At 37.4% G+C, this 20,405-nt stretch overlaps 1 protein-coding gene across 2 annotated transcripts; it reads right to left on the bottom strand.

Annotated features, from left to right (window-relative positions):
* Nucleotides 1–576: 576 nt before the first annotated feature.
* LOC132097367 (rabenosyn-5-like) lies at nt 577–20,174 on the bottom strand. 2 transcript variants are annotated; one of them, XR_009422727.1, is made up of 12 exons: nt 19,326–20,174; nt 17,473–17,604; nt 17,206–17,306; nt 16,445–16,490; nt 16,196–16,357; nt 6,468–6,721; nt 5,489–5,559; nt 5,285–5,371; nt 5,089–5,191; nt 4,873–4,977; nt 914–2,058; nt 577–867 (listed from the first exon to the last, which is right to left on the bottom strand). XR_009422727.1 is itself a non-coding variant. In XM_059503028.1 (11 exons), the coding sequence occupies exons 1-11, from the start codon at nt 19,597–19,599 to the stop codon at nt 1,072–1,074; spliced, it is 2,322 nt and encodes a 773-aa protein (XP_059359011.1). In that variant the 5' UTR covers nt 19,600–20,174; the 3' UTR covers nt 577–1,071. The 2 variants fall into 2 exon arrangements, 1 of the variants encoding a protein (XP_059359011.1); XM_059503028.1 differs by having other exon boundaries at nt 577–2,058.
* Nucleotides 20,175–20,405: the final 231 nt, after the last annotated feature.

The raw sequence follows: 20,405 nt of genomic DNA on the forward strand, positions 1-20,405 counted from the left end.
ACATAAATACAATTACAAAAAGCATTACATTGAGCCTCAGTGTAGCTGTCTGTTCTCTGTGTCCATAAAAAGCCTTGAGTTAAAACTGAACTCATCAGTTGTGCTCATGCCTTATTGAGGTGGGTACACACAAATGAAGCATTAATGAAACATGCATTCAGATTTAACATACAAATGTTACTGTTTTAACAGCTATTTAGAGGAGCAGCAGGCAGTTATGATGACCATATGCATACGTTTGTTACTTCAACACTGGTTTCCATAGCATTGGATGTATTTGTATAATTGCTAAATCATTTAAGTGCCACTAATGGTATAAAACAATGCAAATATATACAGACTAAATTACAGAGATTTGACATTGATTAGGGAAATCTGCAATATTAATCAGGTTCACACAAGAATTAATAATGGTGAGAGATTTGTTTTTGACAGCATCAACTTCATTTGTATGGACAAAAACAGTTGAAACCTTAGAGAAAGTAGAGTGTGTGACAATAAAATTTTTATATATATATATATATAAAATGGTTTGGAAAGACGGGTAATGTGAAAAATTTTTGAGTGAAATATTCCTTTGATGTTTCAAGGATGAAAAAAGAAATTAGGGTTTCTATTTAGTGAAGTTCTGGTTATCTATTAGATCAATATAATAATAATAAAGTTCAAAGATGCAGGTGTGTGTTCATGCTAGACTTCAATACATAAACTTAGATTTTCTTAAAATTCTAAAGCAAAATGTGCATGAAATACTGACTTAGTTGAACAGAAAATCTTAACCAGCTATTTCTACCCATTTATATGACTTGAGAATACATATTGAGATTTTGTTCACATAAAATACTTGAATATTACCCAATGCTAGGACTTAGTTTTTTTTTTTTTTTTTTTTATGATGATGATTAAATAACACATTTTTCCAGAAATTGAGTTGTTCTAATTAAGATCTGATCTGTTCCTACTACTATGCATTCTTGCACAGAAACCAGTTTTGAAATTTGTTTTATATTTTTGTCTAGTGCATCAGTTATCTTACACTGTTAATCTGTAACTGAAAACTTGTGATGGTCACTATTTTTTTCTTTTCTGCTCTTGTAGTGTTTTCTGCAGCTCCTTTAGGTTCTCTGACAAAAGCTCCACTTCATCAGAACGTCCACTTAGCTTGGCGTCAAAGATATATGCCCGGATGTTATCGATCTGTTGTAGAAGTAGCTCTTCCTCAATCCCGTCATCGAGTGCTGAGCCATCCTCATCATCCTCTTCATCAAACGGATTTGTTGAGGCAGCTGGAATCTCTTTGGAAACCTCTTTGAAAGGGTTACCTCGATCTTCATAATCGTCATCTTCAAAAGGATTTATAGGTGACTTCACTTTAGCTGTATCTAGATCTTCCGTTTCATCGGTTTCTTCCTCAAACGGGTTGTACTCTTTCTTTCCATTGACTGTCTGAGAGTTTATGGGTTCTTCCTCAGCAGGAGATAAATGCTCCTCGTCAAAGGGGTTTCTGGTGGGTGGAGTCGATGTATGTTTATCTCTTTGCCTGTCTAAGGGAGGAGAGTTTCCTAATAGATGTGATGAAGACCCAGGGCTCTCAATCAGATGTTCTCCCAAGTCACCTTCCGCCTCCTCTCTTTTCCAAACATTTTCTCGGTCTCTAAAATCCAAGGAGGACAGTTTTGATTGGGTTCTGTACTCAAGCTCTCTCTGATGCAGATGATCAAATTGTCTCTGCTGCATGTCGGTCTCCTCAGCCAACCTCTGTGAAAGCTGGATGGCTCGACTGGTCTGCTGGGCGTCAAACTCGTCCTGCAGCTGCCGCAGATTCTCCTCCAGCATGGCCACTTCATCGGTGCGGTTTGCGGAGCGCGCCTGCCGTATGAACGACTCAATGTTTTTGATCTGCTGCAGGAGAGGGTCGTCCAGCTCAGAGCGAGTATGCTGAGTGTCTGATTGTGGCAGCCAGCCACCGGCTTTCCTCATGCGTGGACCTGGAACATCCTCGTGTGCACCGAGGTTATTTTCAATTTCCAAATGCCGTTTTTGTGCCTCCAGGCCAGCCTAAGTTACGTAAGAGAAGTCAAGTGTTACAATATGCAAAATAATGAATTGTATCAGACTAGCTATTCCAGAAATCCAGCTATTTCACAGGTTTTTTTTTTTTTTTTTTTTTTGCATAAGCATTATGGTGAAAACATTATTTATTCATTTAGAAATTCATATCTAGACTACACAGATGAATCAATCAGATTCACGGATTCACCGATCTGATTCTTAAAAGAATAAATGCACTGATTTGATTAATCAATGACAGGTTTGTTTAAGCTGAGCAAGCTCTGCGCAGGACTGATCATCAGGTGCAATTAATTAAATATGTTCACTGGATCATCTCACAGGAGCCTACATGGTGTAATGGGTGCTTGAATTTCTTGAAAATGCTTGAATTTTAAATGTAGTGTTTGGAAAATGCTTGGATTATTTGATAAAGTGCATGAAAATGTAGTTGCATCAGTTTCCTAATAATTCACTTTCTTGCTGAATAGTTTTTTTTTTTTTTTACATAAAATAAGCCCGCAGAGTCTGCACATGTGATCTGCTGGTCTTTATTGATGTGCATCCATGATGGAGCAAAGCGGAAGATAAAAACGTGCCGGGAGGTTTCCACTTCAGTCGGCGATAGCTTGAAAAGGACCAATACAAATTATGCTTAAAACTATAACTTAATACTTGAGTAGTCCATGGAAGCGTCTGCACTTCTGAGCCATAAAAGTAAAAAATAAATAAATAAATAAAAGCCTCTGCTCAGTTTTCTCATTCTTTTAAGACTGTTGTGATTAAAGTGAAAGTTCATTATGTTTAGATTTGGTCATAATGAATAAAAAAAAAAAATTATGCGCATTATAACAAATTACACACAGTGTTGAGCACATATTAGTCACCAGTGAGGAAAAATCCGTAAAATGCTACCGTTGTGTTGAGTTCGTGTGTTTCCTGGTACTGCACTCTCTTGAATACTGTCATCATTAACAACAGTGCAGAAACGTTGTAAACCAGAAATGTATTTTGCCGTTAAGAAAGTCACAGCGAGATTCAGTGAGCTCATGATAGTCCATTTAAGTGACGAAGAACATTTTTTGCACGTTTTCTGCATGTTTTAGTCCCAAATTATATATTTGAAAAAATTTAATGCGACTAAAAAAACCGATGTGAAGATTGTCATGAATATGTCGTGTCATTTCCACCACATAAAAATGTAATCGACATAAATCGTTGTTGTCAACGATAAATTTAAGGACATAAATAAATCTTAAATGCCAAAACAGTAATTTATAATTATATAAGACTTGATTATAATTTCAAAATGTCTTAAAACTTGACGATGGAAAGACAAGAATCATTATATGACTTAAACTTCAAGATTAAACTTCATTAGGGTACGATTTCATTGCGGCGTGGGTGTGAAAGTATCTCTGAAGGTTTCCTGCCCTCAGAAAAGTTCTGATGCCATTTTTATTTCATCTTGCCTGCATATGTCTGATAATGGAGTATTAATGAGTTCAGTGCTGCTTTATGTACAGGCGTTACCAGGCATTGTAACTTCTTATATGCCTTCAAAAATCCAAACAAATAACAAAGATGTGTGTGTTTTCATTTAAGATAATTTATACTTTTATGTGTGGGAGTGTTTTAAATTAAAAAATAATTTATAGCTACTTTTGACAAATCCCTTTTCTTAAAAAAAATTTAAAGGCTGAAATGTGAGGTTTATCACTATATAAAACTTTATTCATGAAAAACTTGTTTTTAAAATGCAAATAATCTTTTTTTTTATTGCAGTCAATTCATTGTACCAATTATTATTGTCACAATAGACATTGACCCTACCCTGCTCATACAGTATTCATTTTATTTGTGCAGGTCTTTAAAAGTCTTACATTTTGTTTGAAAACTACTGAAGATACCCTGTAAATGCTTTCATTTTTAAAATTGTATAATTTATATAAGTTGTTTTTAAAAGCACAGTAACATCTGATTTAAAGTGAAGAAGTCAAGTAAGTAGGCTATGTAAACATGTCATTTACCACAGTTGTAAAGTGCTGGAAAATCTTGAAAATGCACCTTGAAAGTGCTTGAATTTTACTTTGGAAAAGGTGTAAGAACCCTGGACCATACCACCAAAACTGAGAAATATGGCTAATTGTGTATATTAAAGTAATTTCCTCCTGATTATTTTCATTATTCCTTTCTATTCCACTGTAACTATATGAAAAAAGACAACATATACTGAGCATTTGTGGTCTGCTCTCCCGATTTAATCTACGATATATTCAATGAATAATTAACTGGAATGCATGCAAGAATGTCTCATTACTCGCATAAATATCATGAAGCATCATAGGACATACTTACAGTATGAGACATCATACATATACTGCAAGCATGTATGTGGCTGGAAGTCATCCAGTCTATAAACTTCTGCTGGCTCATAATTCTACAGCCTTCCAGGTTTTTCCTGATATAATTTATTCTTTTACAATATAAACCAACCCACCACTGCATCAGATCATGTTCTTTCAGACTGTAATAGATAAAATAATAATAAAAACAGTGCCCTCAGAAGACACCATCAGAGAACGGTTGTAGAAAAGCTTCCTAGAAAATTTGGTTTAAGGAAATTCAAGCCCTAGGACTGAGAAACAAGGAAGAATACTCACATGTGAAATACGATTTAAGCTCAACATTTTTTGAATGGAGTCATTAAAATCACCACTGATTCACTTAAAGTCTTATCAAATAAAGAAATACTGATTAGCAAAAAAAAAAAAAAAAGACTGATATGAGAGACCGATTAGGATCACATTGCCATTTAGTCACCTGTCTCTCCTGCTGCGCTCTTTTCTCCTGCTCCTCTCTTCTCTTCTCTTTAAGCTCCTCATACTTCTCCTTGGTGGGGAGCGACGTCAGTCCCAACAGTTTCTCCTACGGGTGTACGTGTTGAATGGAGAATTTGAGCTTTCACATTTCCACTGTTTTACCCACAAGTTTGTAAACCTTTTGCAGATTTGAAAAATATGTTAATAAACCTTTCACCTGTATAAAAAGTGTAGCTGTGTAGCGCACCATCCTTTGCAGCTGCAGGGCTTTGGGGTGAGGCTGGACCTCGTCTTTTAGTCCGAGTGCGAGTATCTTCTTACTAGTGCCCAAACCCCCCCACAGAAATGCATTCTGTGAATCCTGATTTAGATAGGTCCGTCACATCACAGTATGTCTTTAGTCTGTTGCCTACCTCAGAACATCAATGAGCTCATAGTATTTCTGTATCTCCATCCTTAGTGCAGCAGCACTCTCTAGTCTACAGGTCGTCTCCCCAGCACTACACAATACAGAGAAAACTTTAAGAATCTGGCAATGTTTGGGATGTGGCATTAGAATATCATTAAAGAAGTTAACAAATGTATTGTTTGTATTGTATTGCATTTGTAGTGCTTACTTGAGAGACTGTGCCATGTGTGTGTACTCTGGAGCCTTAGCTTCAACTTTCTCCATACATGTCCTTAACCTCTGCAAAGCAAAAACAATCAATACTATGACTAAAGACTATGCCATGTTTATTAAGAGCTACCGTTACAAAAATACATAGCTGCAAGCAGCAATCATCATGGTCCAATTATTAAGCATGTAGCATGTCAATTCTAACTTGTCATCTCTTTCGCTTTCTGTCTTTGAGTGAAGGCAAAAAGAGAGCCATGTCTTATATATATATATATAAATATATGCTTTTAATATCCAAATCCGTTAAAGGATTTTTAGGCTGCATTAATTAGTTAAACCGGAACCAGAAACAATTCCCATAACATAATGTACTTGCTACATCATTAGAAGAATGGCATCTACGCTAATATTTGTCTGTTTCTCTCTTATTCCGAGGTCACCGTAGCCACCAGATCCAGTCTGTATCCAGATCAGAGGGTCACTGCAGTCACCCGGATCCAGTACATATCCAGACCAGATGATGGATCAGCATCTAGAAAGGACCTCTATTGCCCTGAAAGACAGCGGAGACCAGGACAACTAGAGCCCCAGATACAGATCCCAGGTTTCTCCCAAGGTTTTTTTCTCCATTCTGTCACCGATGGAGTTTCGGTTCCTTGCCGCTGTCGCCTCTGGCTTGCTTAGTTGGGGTCACTTCATCTACAGCGATATCGTTGACTTGATTGCAAATAAATGCACAGACACTATTTAAACTGAACAGAGATGACATCACTGAATTCAGTGATGAACTGCCTTTAACTATCATTTTTGCATTATTGACACTGTTTTCCTAATGAATGTTGTTCAGTTGCTTTGACGCAATGTATTTTGTTTAAAGCGCTATATAAATAAAGGTGACTTGACTTGATTATATATATATATTATATAAATATATATATATATATATATATATATATATATATAAAACACGACTGTACCTCATAGAGTTTGACGATATCAGGCACGTGGTCTTTCTCCTCCAGTTTGTGCTGATACCGGAGAAGTGCATCCATGCAATGATGGCAGCAACGTACTCGGTCGTCATCTTTCTCCTCCAACACAGAGGTGACAGATGAGATGCTGTTAATGGAGCTGCGGCGAGACATCTGCTGCATCACTGGGCCTGCAGATCCAGGAGACCCACTCTGCCCCGGAGCCCACAGGGCCTCCCTTGTTCCACTGGTCAATTTATCTGAAAACACATTATAGTACATTCTGAAAATCAGACCTACTTGCTCAAGATGACCAACAAGTAGGTAATACATCTACTTTTTTCAATGCCAAAAATAAATAAAAACACTACTTTCCCTCAAGACATCTGGGATATTTTTTTATTAATCAGAGTAGCATATTGTCAGGGTTTCTGCAAGCTTCATAAGAATCAATTTTTAGAGATCATCCCATACAGCAAGCAGTTTCGAGCCAGATCCGGCCCACATCTGGCCCGCATGGATTTCACGTGGGCCAAATGTGGGCCGAATCTGGGCCAACACTATGTTGCTGTCTGGGATTTTGAGACCAATTTAAGAAAATCTAAGGGATAAATTAAAAGGTCCACAAGATACAAAAATGTTCTTTAAATCTAAATGTCTATGGAGCACACGATAAGGAACTGTCCCAAATGGCAACCTCAGAGTCCTCACTTTTGTGACGTAATGCTGCTTTAACTGGCAGGTAGAAGTTTGCTTCATAGCTTATGGTTATGGCTAGAAGAGATACAGCAAAAAAAAATGGAAGCGAACAATAAATAAAATGTTCTTCTTCTTGCTTTTTTACGGCGGATCGCAGACAAATATGTGCATTACCGCCACCTATCTTGAAATGGACCATTGACACTTCCTATACTATAATCTCTCAACCAACATAAATTCTCCTTATTTACCCGCACCGAGGCTTCATAGAGTTTCATCTGGCGCTGCGTGTTCAGCTATAAAATTTTCTACCTATTAGATTGTGTTTTATTAACGTCTACACCAGGGGTGCCCAACCCTGCTCCTGGCGATCGACTGTCCTGCAAAGTTTGGTTACAACCCTAATCAAACACACCTGCCTTTAATTTTTAAGTGAGCCTGAAGACCTTAATTAGTTGCTTCAGGTGTGTTTGATTAGGATTGGAGCTAAACTTTGCAGGACAGTAGATCGCCAGGAGCAGGGTTGGGCACCCCTGGTCTACACCTACCCCAACCCTAAACCTACCCCTTACAATGATGCAAAAATAGTAATTATTGTTGTACAGTGTGAGAAAGATTATGCTATAATGATGTGCACATGCCCAGTAGTTTTTGCTGTATGCCTTCTAGCCTTAACCGTAGCTCGAAGGCTTGAGGACTCCGCAGAAGTGCACATCAAGGGCCCATCCTGGCCGCAATGGGGACTCTCGCGAGCACCCTTCTGAACGCTGAAATTATAAATGGGACACCCTACGGTCTCTTGGACTTTATGGACATGCACACACATCAGTCGTTGTAAGTCATCAAGAATGAAAGTGCACATGAAGTGTGCCATTTGGGACATGGCCTGTATTGGCCGGACTTCATACATGCAGTATTTAATGCCATGACTGTTCCAATTCAAATCATTAATTTGTTGAAGGGTGAAAAAGCCGGGTACAGTAGGTAGACAGCCTAATTGGGCTTTACCGCCGCGTGTACCGCCGCGGCACCACTGTAATTCTGTTGCGTGTTAAAATCATTCGCGAAACTACCGCCAGGTGGCGCAAAGGGACAGATTGCGAAATGAATGTAATTGTAAAATGAGATAAAAGGAAGAAGTAAAACAACAATAACATTATGATATAACATTGTACGTCTTTAAAAAATATTCAAACATTTACAGTGAGTTAATTTTAAAAAGTAAGATAGTCTTAGGCTACAGTCTACTCATCAAAAATTAAAAGACCTTTACACAAAGGATCATATGCATGCTATTGTTATTAAACAGTAAATAAATATAAGGCCCATGTATGTGTATATATATATATATATATATATATATATATTATATATATTATATATATATATATATATATATATATATATATATATATATATATATATATATATATATATATATATATATATGGATAAAAAGCTAAATGTTTTCATTTCATTTTCATTTCGGTTCATTCTTGGTTTAAAAAAATCTTCAGGTTCCATATACAGAGCGAAATGGGAACGGTCCAGCATTTAGCAATAATTATTATTAACTCTGCTTTTATTCTTGATTTTCTCAAACTACTAAGACTTTGCATTTTTGAATTATGCCTTATGTGTGTCCAAACATTTTGTATTTTCCTGTTTCAGCTGTTTGATCGCGCTGGTGTCTCGTGCACATATTCACTGGAAACAGCAGTCGTTCACCAGACATTCAGCTTTAGCAGCGATCTACTTACTCCACATATTGTTAATTATGATTTTTTTACATCGATACTGAAACCGCGTGTACAACAAAGCCTATTTTACCTCACAAATAATAATTAAGCTTCAAATGGGCAACATCATGAATATGGAAACGGATTTCTCCCGAGTGAGAGAATGAGAAAGCCCAACCTTACCTTATGCTTAGCTTTAAATTATTATTATTTTTTTGTTTGTTTATAGCTAAGCCTATATTATTATATACTGCAATTATATTTATCCATTAGAATTCTATATTTTTTCAATTCTTGTTTTGTTCTGATATATTTGTTAAATTTAAAGGATTTGTTGTAAAGTGAAGGGAATTAAATATATCCTGTTTGTACATGATAACATTATTAGGCCAGCCGTTATTATTTCTAAATGTAATAAAATGCCATTTATACATGAATTATATTTTTAAAAAAAAATAAAACATGCAGCAAACGAAAATAGGTGATTAATACATTAAAACGAAACCTATACACGACTAATATATATAATTTTTCTCTCACAAACTTAATTTATTTTTTTGCGTGTTTAAAAATAAAGAAAGAAAGAAAACATGCAGCAAATGAAAAAAGGCTATTAATCCCTTAAAATTTGTTACTCTGGGTTAACAGTAATTATAAGTATTATATACTTGAGAGCAGAGCCTGCATTGCCTAATCTAGGCTATGTTTTTTTTTTTCATTGCATCTGAAAATGACCGTTCTTCACATTCACTTCACGCACTCTGGCGCAGATCCCCCTCTTGCGTTGATCAGCTGTGGATGATTTAAAAATGTTTGATATAAAGGTTGCTGTCCCATTTTATACAGGAGTTTTTCATGTAAAAAAATCGAATTATATTGTTAGTTGTAATTATATTATTAACACAAGTTCATTTAGGCAATTCATTTGTTATATTCAACTAATCAGAGGTTTATATTAAATTTACATAATCAAATCTTAATATATTCCGCGCTCAAGCACATGCATTAAGTTTGCCACAAAGCACATGCAGAAGTAGCCTAATGATTGTGAAAAATGAGACATTTTAATATTATTTATTAATAAACAAATGTTTTCTTGTCTGCTGCAAGATGAAATTCACAGTGCTGGCTCTCTCCGACAGAGAAATGCAACATTGACAGATTGTTGAATGTTGAATATTAATGCACCCTGTCATTAATGCGAATTTATAATTTTTGCACAAATACTTGCATATGAATATTAATTCACATTTTGCATTACAACAAAAATTATTTTTTACATGCAATTATCCAAAATGAAACCAAACAAGATTTGTAATGAAGATAAAATAAATAAGAATAAATCTGCACATCTACCATCACACGTGCAGTGCAAATCTTGCACATATTTTACACACCTGCACTTAAATGCAGCTGCATTCATTAAATAATATGAAAGCAAGTAGGGCTGGGTGATAAATCGATTTTATCAATTAACTCGAATTAGTAATTTACGTCGGTTTGTTTGAATGAAAATCGGTTTTCTTTTAACATCCAGTTCTCCCGTAGTTCAGAGTGGCTCTACCCTCCCCCGCGAGTCTGACAGAGACACGCCGCCGAGCAAAGGATGAGCGGAGCGGGGTGATTCTGACTGGAGCCTCCATCACGAGTACAATTCATGCCAACAGCCCGCAAATTCAGCTAGAATTCATGTTAAACATATTTAGCTATGGGTTGATCAGGTTATAATGACTGCAATAGTCGAGCGGGATGATAAAAGGCTATATGAGTTTGTCTGTTTCTTTTACTGATTATTTTCGGGTTAAAGCATGATTTAAACAGATAAAGCACATTCACACGCAATCGCTTTAGCAATAATGCATTCAAACAAATGTAATCTTACAGTGCTACTACATTATCAGTATAGGCTATTTGATTTTGAAATCTTGAAGAAATTATTCGATCTGTTTAGATAAAATAACTGACAAAAATGTAATTTTATTTTTCTCACAAACAAAATTTGCACAGCTGATGGGCTAGTATGAACAAAAAATAAATAATAATAAAATAAAATAAAGGTCTTTCCAGCATTAAGGTAATAACATTACAGTTGTTTATCATCTTGTCTCAGTTATAAGTTTATAACTATATTAAAACTTGTTTTGAAAAATTTCTTTGTCATTTGAATATTGATAGCATGCTTATCCAAGATGGCGCCGCACATGGCTGCTTCAGTGCTTGGCTCTCCAGTGTTTGTACTGTTTTTGTTCGTTTTTCCTGTATTTTGTTTAACAAACACGATCAGTTTCACCAGGGATGAACTGCTGAACATTCGGCAGAACACACCACATGATATTTTTCCGGATTTCTATTATACAGACGTTTTACTGAACATTGTTATCGGAGGAGCAGCGGCGCTGATCAAGCGCTTCAGGACGCGCAGACGGGGAAAGCGAGCGGGAGCGCTCGTCAGACTCAGGAAGCGCGGATTTCGAATGCCGTTGCCTAGCATCCATCTCGCAAATCTCCGCTCTCTACCCAACAAAACGGACAAACTCCTTCTGCTCTCTCGGACAAATAAGGATTTCTCTCACTCTGCTGCTCTGTGTTTCACGGAAACCTGGCTGAATGACGCCATACCGGACAGCGCGCTCCATCTGCCGGGCTTTCAGCTGTTCAGAGCGGACCGCGAAGCAGAATCAACGGGGAAATCGCGCGGCGGCGGGACATGCTTTTACATCAATGAACGATGGTGTACAGATGTAACTGTGTTAAAGAAGATGTGCTGTCCTGATCTAGAAATGCAGTTTATCAACTGCAAGCCGTTCTATTCGCCGCGGGAGTTTCACTCGTTCATTCTGGTTAGTGTTTACATCCCTCCGCAAGCGCATGTGAGCTCAGCTTTACAGAAACTCGCTGATCAGATCACAGACACAGAACAACAACACCCGGACTCTGTTTTAATCATTCTTGGGGACTTTAATAAAGCCAATCTCTCCCGTGAACTGCCAAAATACAGACAGCATGTTACATGTCCCACCAGAGACAGTAATATACTGGATCACTGTTACACCACAATAAAGGATGCATATCACTCTGTTCCACGAGCAGCTTTGGGACGTTCTGATCACTGTCTGGTTCATCTTATACCGACCTTAAACTTAAATCTGCTAAACCTGTAGTAAAGACTGTGAAGAGATGGACCAGCGAAACAGAGCAGGATTTACAATCTTGTTTTGACATCACTGACTGGAGTGTTTTTGAAGCTGCTACCACCGATCTGGACGAACTCACAGAGACTGTAACATCCTATATTAGTTTCTGTGAGGATATATGCATTCCTACCAGGACTTATTTAACATTCAACAATGATAAGCCATGGTTTACAGTAAAACTCAGACACCTTCGTCAGGCCAAAGAGGATGCCTACAGAAATGGGGACAGGGTCTTTTACAATCAGGCCAGGAACACACTGAACAAAGAGATTAGAGCGGCTAAAAAGACCTACGCTAAAAAGTTGGAAGACCAACTTACTTCCAACGACTCTACTTCAGTTTGGAGAGGACTGAGAGCAATCACAAACAACAAGACACCATCCCCTTGCACTGAGGCTAATCAATGACTTGCTAACGACCTGAATGAGTTTTATTGTAGATTTGAAACCCCCAACACCCACTCTGACCATCTCCCTACACAACCATTAACACCTCCTGCAATCCCCCTCTCCATACCTCCTGCTCTTCAAATCTGTGAAGATGATGTGCGCCAGGTCTTCAAGAAAAACGAAAGAAGAAAAGCACCAGGCCCAGATGGCGTTACACCAGCCTGTCTGAAAATCTGTGCTGACCAGCTGGCCCCCATCTTTTCACAGATCTTCAACAGATCTCTGGAGTTGTGTGAAGTGCCTTCCTGCTTCAAACGCTCCACCATAATCCCCATTCCAAAGAAACCCAAGATAACAGGACTTAACGACTACAGACCTGTGGCTCTAACGTCTGTCGTCATGAAGTCGTTTGAAAAACTGGTTCTGGCTTATCTGAAGGACATCACTGGACCCTTACTGGACCCCCTGCAGTTTGCGTACCGAGCAAACAGGTCCGTGGATGATGCAATCAACATGGGATTGCACTTCATCCTGCAACATCTGGACAAAACAGGGACTTATGTGAGGATCCTGTTTGTGGACTTTAGTTCGGCTTTCAACACCATCATCCCAACAACCCTCCAGACCAAACTGACCCAGCTCTCTGTTCCTAGCTCTATCTGTCAGTGGATCACCAGCTTTCTGACAGATAGGCAACAGTTAGTGAGACTGGGGAAATTCATGTCAAACAGCTGCTCCACCAACACTGGTGCCCCTCAGGGATGTGTTCTCTCCCCTCTGCTCTTCTCCCTGTACACCAACGACTGCACCTCTAAAGACCCCTTTGTCAAGCTCCTGAAGATTGCAGACGACACTACAGTCATCGGCCTCATCCAGGACGGTGACGAGTCTGCTTACAGACAAGAGGTTGAGCAGCTGGCTGTCTGGTGCAGTCTTAACAACCTGGAGCTGAACACGCTCAAAACAGTGGAGATGACTGTGGACTTCAGGAGAAACCCCCCTGCACTTTCCCCACTCACCATCATGAACAGCACTGTGAATGCAGTGGAGTCATTCAGATTCATGGGAACCACCATCTCTCAGGACCTGAAGTGGGACAATCACATTGACTCCATTGTGAAAAAAGTCCAACAAAGGTTGTACTTCCTTCGCCAGCTGAGGAAGTTTAACCTGCCACAGGAGCTGCTGAAACAGTTCTACTCAGCCGTCATTGAGTCAGTCCTGTGTACTTCAATTACTGTCTGGTTTGGTTCAGCTACAAAATCAGATATCAGAAGACTACAGAGAACTGTTCGGACTGCTGAAAGGATTATTGGTGCTCCCCTGCCCACCCTCCAAGAACTGTACACATCCAGAGTGAGGAAAAGGGCTCAGAAAATCACTCTGGATCCCTCACATCCAAGTCACCCCATCTTTGAACTTTTGCCATCTGGCCGGCGCCTCAGAGCCGCAAATACAAGAACAGCAAGGCACAAGAATAGTTTCTTCCCCCAGGCAATCTACCTCATGAACAGTTAAATGTTTCCCACTTAAACTTATGCAAAAAATGTGCAATATCCTTATATTTATTTGTTACCCCTCCATCCTAGAACATTCCTGCATCTCACTCAATCCTATTCCATTATCATTTATAGCACAATTGTTTATACACTTATTTATTTGCCAATTTGTAAATCTCCTTCTGTGTAATTTTTTTTTTTGTCTTTTTTTGTCTGTGTGTTGTTGTCTCTGTTTACTGGAAGCTTATGTCACTAAAACAAATTCCTTGTATGCGCAAGCATACTTGGCAATAAAGCTCTTTCTGATTCTGATTTTAAAATCGAATATTTTTTAATTTTTTAGGCCATATGCTATCGCCCAGCACTAAAAGCAAGTAAAGAAGGCTCCCTTTAAAATCACTTAAGTTGTCAGTAAATGAAGCTCTTTTTTTTACATCATGTGCATTTTGTTGATTATAATGAGAGAACTTGAGTTTAATCGTGAGGACGGTTTATTAATCTGTTCATTCTAGAGTTTCAAAGATTTAACTAAATCGTGCAGGTTTAATTTATTCGTTTCTTGTTTTAGGATAATTAGGCATAAATAATGTGAACGAAATTATACAGCGCTTCACATTTAAACATGCAACAATTTCTTAATCAGTTTACAGACAAATGTGGTTTTCCCAAGAAGTTATCTGTCAAAATAAAGGACAGAACGAATAGCAAAAATGCATGTTGTTTTATTAAAGGAATTTTAAAATATAAATTAAAATATAGGCATAATATATGAAAATATTGACATTGCATATTAATCCATGTAGCCTACCCCCTTAAAATAGGCTACCACTTTTAATGCTCCGATGCAAAATAAACCACAATTTCTTTTGAATAATATAACACATAATTCATATAATATAATTAATACTGCACACCTTTTAAATGTATCAAATCTAAAATATGTCTAATATTTTAAAATATATCTAATATTTTAAAATATATCTAATATCTAAAATAAAATAATACCATGTAGCTTAGAGAAAATATAAGCACAGACTCAGGCACAGGCTTGACATTTATCCTGCTTGAATTCGTTCTAATAAATGCAGATAACTTCATAAGTACCAAACTTTCATCTGTGAATATTACATATTAAATATATTAAATATTTTAACTATAGTCTTTTTCTTTCATTTTCCGTGACTGAAGCCATCCAATGTAACACATCAGCGAGGCAAAACTGACGTCTATTTGCGAAAATGTGCTGTGATGCGCTTGTTTGATAACTTGTGGTTAAAGCGCCACTCAGCCGTCAAAAGCTGCAAATGCACTTTACAGACGCCGCGGCGGTAAAAGGGGCCTTTAGGCTGTCTACTTAGTGTAGGTGATATGGTTTAATGGTTCAAAAACGTTTTGTTATGCTGGTTAAAAGTCTCTTCACATCCAGATAGCAATCACTAATTTAAGTTGTGTAAATGTATTTATAATGTCAGTGGAAGGTGTAGGACCATAAAATGTTCATCCAATCATATCGTTTCATTATACTTCTGCAGACCGAGCGAGAACGGAAGGTGTTACTGTAACATTATGTGTGATGTGAATGAGGCATGAGGTAATCCACCAATGGCGTGTCTCATCGTATCGCTGGTTAGCTTTAGGTCTGCCTGCGTGCGTTTTGGCAGAGGTGTGGATTTGGAGAGTGATTTGCAGAGAGGGTGGAATCTTATGTTTTCAAAGCTAGCTTTCTATTGCTAGCTCCTCTGAAATTGCCTACCCTACATTTAAGGCATCTTAAATGAACACTCCACTTAAAAAAAAAAAAAAATAGGCTCATTTTCCAACTCCCCTAGAGTTAAACAGTTGTGTTTTACCATTTTTGAAACAATTCAGCCGATCTCCAGGGCTGGTGGTAGCAATTTTAGCTTAGCTTAGCATAGATCATTCAATCGGATTAGACTGTTAGCATCTCTTGATTCTTCTGTAGTTACAACATGTACTAAGACCGACGAAAAATGAAAAGCTGTGATTTTCTAGGCCAATATGGCTTTAAAGACTTGGTGGTATGACTAACATTTAATTTTAATTATAACATTTTACAAAACGCTAAATCCCCATCCCCTCCAACTCCTTGAAGTTACTGCGTCAGATATGTCACTTTACTCACCGGATTTACTGAAGTATTAAATGTATAGTACTTTCCATTTAATCTAACATATTTATACATCTGTAACTCACATGCTAGTGGCAGAGGAATAAACTCTGTGCATTTTCTGCACATAATGGACCCACAGAGTCTGCAATGGTGGCGCCGGTTGCGGATGTTGAATTTGCCCCCACAATCAGGGCAAAATGGCACATCTTGATCGTTCACCCATGATACCACGGACTTCTCAAGTGCTGAGAAAACAAAGTAGTGTAGTAATCACATTTTAAGTCATTCTTTAAATGGTACCAAGCAGATGTGTGATATTTTTGTACACATACATCTTATTTGCGCTGCATCCATGTTGGTTCTGTCAAATGATGTTAGCTGCCAATGAAAAGCCAAGTAGCAATGTGAAACAATTTAATCAAATGGACTGTTCTATTCTAAATTTAATCCATCGTCTAAATTAATCAGATTGTTAAAATCTGCTTACTTATGTAAAACCAGACATTTCTAGCTATGCAAGTTCATGTTCCAAAATGTGTTGGATTAAAAGGCATAAGACTGCACACTCACTTGCAGGTGATTTTATTTACCAACATTTTGGCACAGCGCCTTTGTCAAGGTATCATTTGTGTAAGGCAAGGAAAGGTATAAATAGACAATTATTCCCAGGTGTGAACAATCAATTCATCCCAGTCCAACCAACAATCATTAAAATATTAAACACATTCCATCAAAATTCATAGATCGTCCATTGGTATAAATATTGACAGAATATTTCTAATACATTTGTAACACATTCAAGTATTTGCTGTATTTCAAGCTTTGGCACAATCAAGCTTTACAGAAGTGTAAACTGAAAATTCGGTTTTGTCTTTCAACTACTGACATAGCAAGTGTGCTAGCTTCCCAATAATATGATATTTTGAATATTTCATAAATAATAACTTAATGTTTCTTTGAGTACTGAGGTTTGTTACAGCCACAGACATTAAGCATGTACTGTACAACAAATCCATGCACTTGCAGGATGCATGGCAAAGCATTCATGTCTGTTTTCACATACTTGCTTAGAGCGCAATAGACAAATAATCACCTTTTCCAGTCGTATAATGCGTTTGTTGACTTCAATCACGTAATGGTCAATTCTTGCAGCTCTCTGCTTCTTGAAAAAATCCAAGTGACTGCGGGTGGCTCCTATTTTAACAGAAGACTTATTACAGTCTGACAATGACGACTTTTGTTAGCACTCAGTGATACAGGACCAGCTTGCCTTGCTTTGCATCTTACATACTTTTATTAAAAACAATCTTTCTCGTCTTAATTCTTTTTTTTAATCTGTCTGTGGTAGTGAGGCTCTTACCGAGCTCCTGCGGCTCCCACATGTAGGGGTCCACTCCTCCATAATAAAATGATTCATAGCTGCTGTCCGTCCGATCATCTCCGTCGCGCTTTAACAGCTTGTCTGTGGCTTTCTTTGCCTTTTGCACCAGGCCTGAGAAAACAATGTGAAAAATGCTTAACAACTGAACATGTCTCTGTCAGCTCCTCTACTTACTAGAGATCTAGGGTGACATAGGGTGAAACTGACATGGTGCTCTAGAAGAATCAGTGTATGCTGCCTACTGCATTGATTTAGGTCCTCAATCTTTCTCTGTATATAAACCAACAAGCTTATAGTATTTTCTCATTTACTAGACCTCAGGTCATGAACCATTTAAGATTGATGCTGAGGTTTTTAGGTGAGGTGGAATCAGATATCTCTGGTCCAGTTTATACTGGCTTCCGACCTTGCCAACTGACAACCCAGTGTGTCAAAATACTACCATCAGCACTGGGACCACATGGGCTTTCTTTAGTATTGATGACTAAAGAAGTAACTAGAAGTATAACATACATTAAACCATAAAACTATTTGCACTACAATTAAATTAAAATAATAAGATCACAAACATCAGTTTGCATGATCACACAGCTAAAATAGCTGGAAGAGAATGGCACTGGAAGTCTTGCACATTCAAGTTACAAATGGCAGTGCCCACTCTTATATTAAAGCTGCTGTATGTAAGATTTTGACTCTACTAAAGCATAAAAATACCATAATATGTTTGCAGATATTTAAGAAACATGCTAAGTTTACTTTTTTTCTGAAAAACAATGCTACAGTCAGTTATTCTGCGATCCGGGCCAGAATGTCGGTCTCTGTTTTGGTTTGTTAAACCCGTCCGCTGTCAGTTTACCCAATTGTATTTCAGCACCCCGGGTTGGCAGTTGTGGAAAACACAGCGTATTTCATTTCATTCATCATCAAGTGCACTCTTCCTCTCCAATATGTTGAATTTGGACTGCAATACCAAGTTCAGCCACTCGGTGTCAAGCCTACATACAGAACCTTCAAAATGAAGGTGGATATACATTCTTTCAAATAAGCATGACTTAACTACGAATGAAATCCTTGGAAAGGATAACAATATGAAATTATTTATCCTGTTTTTTTTTATTAAATCATCCCATATCTAGGGCTGGACAATAAGATCGCAATAAAATGTATGTAGATAAATAAGATAATCTCTGGACAGATCTAACAGTCAACAATAAATGTTTCACAAGCATCAAGCCAGAATATCAGAATGATTTCTGAAGATCATGTGACACTGAGGACTGGACTAATGATGCTGAATATTCAGCTTTACCATCACTGAAATAAATTACACTTTAAAAATCTATTCAAACAGAAAGCAGTTATTTTTAATTCTTGCTGAAGAGTCAAATTTTCTTCTTAAAAATCTTCTAAAACTTTTGAATGATAGCATCCATGTGCAGTTTACGGTCTATTTTAACCGTACTCATGAGAGTTGCACGGTAACAAACACATCTCATACAATTTATACCCATGAAAAACTGCATTTAAATCACAGCTGCGACTAAGTATACTCAATAAAAGAAGCTTCAGTTAATTTTCACCGAGTTTATTTTAGTCAGACTTCTTGCAGTACTAGGGTATGGCACAATGACTGGTGGATAAACTGAAGATATACACTCCTTTTGAACTGGAATCTCACTTAAGATGGCAAAGTAAACTGTGACGTCCACTTCATATGGCACTTATGATCAAATCGAACACAGCTTGTAATACGATTAGCACTGTGACAAACACTATTTTTGTTTGTTCCTCTGTGAGAAATGGGAATCAATCTTAAGACTATTCCAGCTTACTTTTCAGCTGACCACCAACGTGCCGGTTGTCACCAGAGTGTTCCTCTTCATAGTGGCCTTGTAGCTGGTAAAATGACTGGAGGTCCTTCAAACAGAGAGGACACAGGAAGCCCTCCTTCACCTCAGACGAGTCCTCTAATGAGGGCAGGTAGATGGAGGCCATAAGGTGGGTTTGGATGTGAGCGGCTGGATCCAATGCTTCTCCGTTTATGAGGCACCTGTGTGACAGCAGCAGCCATGCCAGACCCTCTCCATCACTCAAACAATCATACATGCAAAATTACATTAATATTACATAACCAATCATGTGACTTCTTTAAAATAAAACACATCTTAATCATTTTAAATATTCGTGATATACACTGTTATATCATTCAAGTTAAAAGATTCTGATATTTCCATAAAAGGTACACTTTTATAAAAACAGACACACTTGCCTGCATATTAAATACTTTGTTACAATTAATTTCTAGATCTTAACTACTCACTTCCACTTAGATGAGGCTTGATTATTAATTAATTTTATGGACTTGCACAGTTCAGCTGAATGATTAAGTTTACCCTCTTTGACCTGATGCTGTTAAACTTCATGTATGAAGCAAAACTGTTTGTTAAAATAATCATAATATAACCAACAACCCTAAAATAAGAATGTACAGTCAGATCAGTCAGTCAGATGTGCATTAATATTAATATAGCAATCATCATTAGTCCAATTCATTTTTAATGAACAGTAAAGTAGCATATGATCTTTATTATTACTCTTGTTATAAATCGGCATTAACTAACAATGGACAAGAGTATTAGTTATTTATAATTTAGCAACAACCAAAAGGGACAAACGTGTTTTTGTGTATATATGTATCTGTATACAAACGGAACATATACATATAAAATATACATATATATATATATATATATAATTGTGCCTTATCCTGAAAGGATTGATCAAACACGAAACTGTGCAGTCTGTCCTCTATTGTAAACAAGCTTGTCTGTCTGTTAGTTTGTCCGCAGGCCTAATCTAAATCACACTGAAATGAGAAAGGAATACGTTTATCTACCTTTTCTTTAGCAACA

The sequence above is a fragment of the Carassius carassius genome, chromosome 21 (genome assembly GCF_963082965.1).
Source record: "Carassius carassius chromosome 21, fCarCar2.1, whole genome shotgun sequence".
Classification (NCBI taxonomy): Eukaryota; Metazoa; Chordata; class Actinopteri; order Cypriniformes; family Cyprinidae; genus Carassius; species Carassius carassius.

What these genes read in the sequence shown, in the direction of transcription:
- LOC132097367 (XM_059503028.1), bottom strand. Translation starts at nt 19,599, where the DNA reads ATGTATGATTGTTTGAGTGATGGAGAGGGTCTGGCATGGCTGCTGCTG. An exon ending in CACATGGCACAGTCTCTCAA is followed by an intron (nt 5,372 to 5,488) that starts GTAAGCACTACA and finishes TGTATTGTGTAG; the next exon opens with TGCTGGGGAGACGACCTGTA. An exon ending in GAGCTCATTGATGTTCTGAG is followed by an intron (nt 5,192 to 5,284) that starts GTAGGCAACAGA and finishes TTTGGGCACTAG; the next exon opens with TAAGAAGATACTCGCACTCG.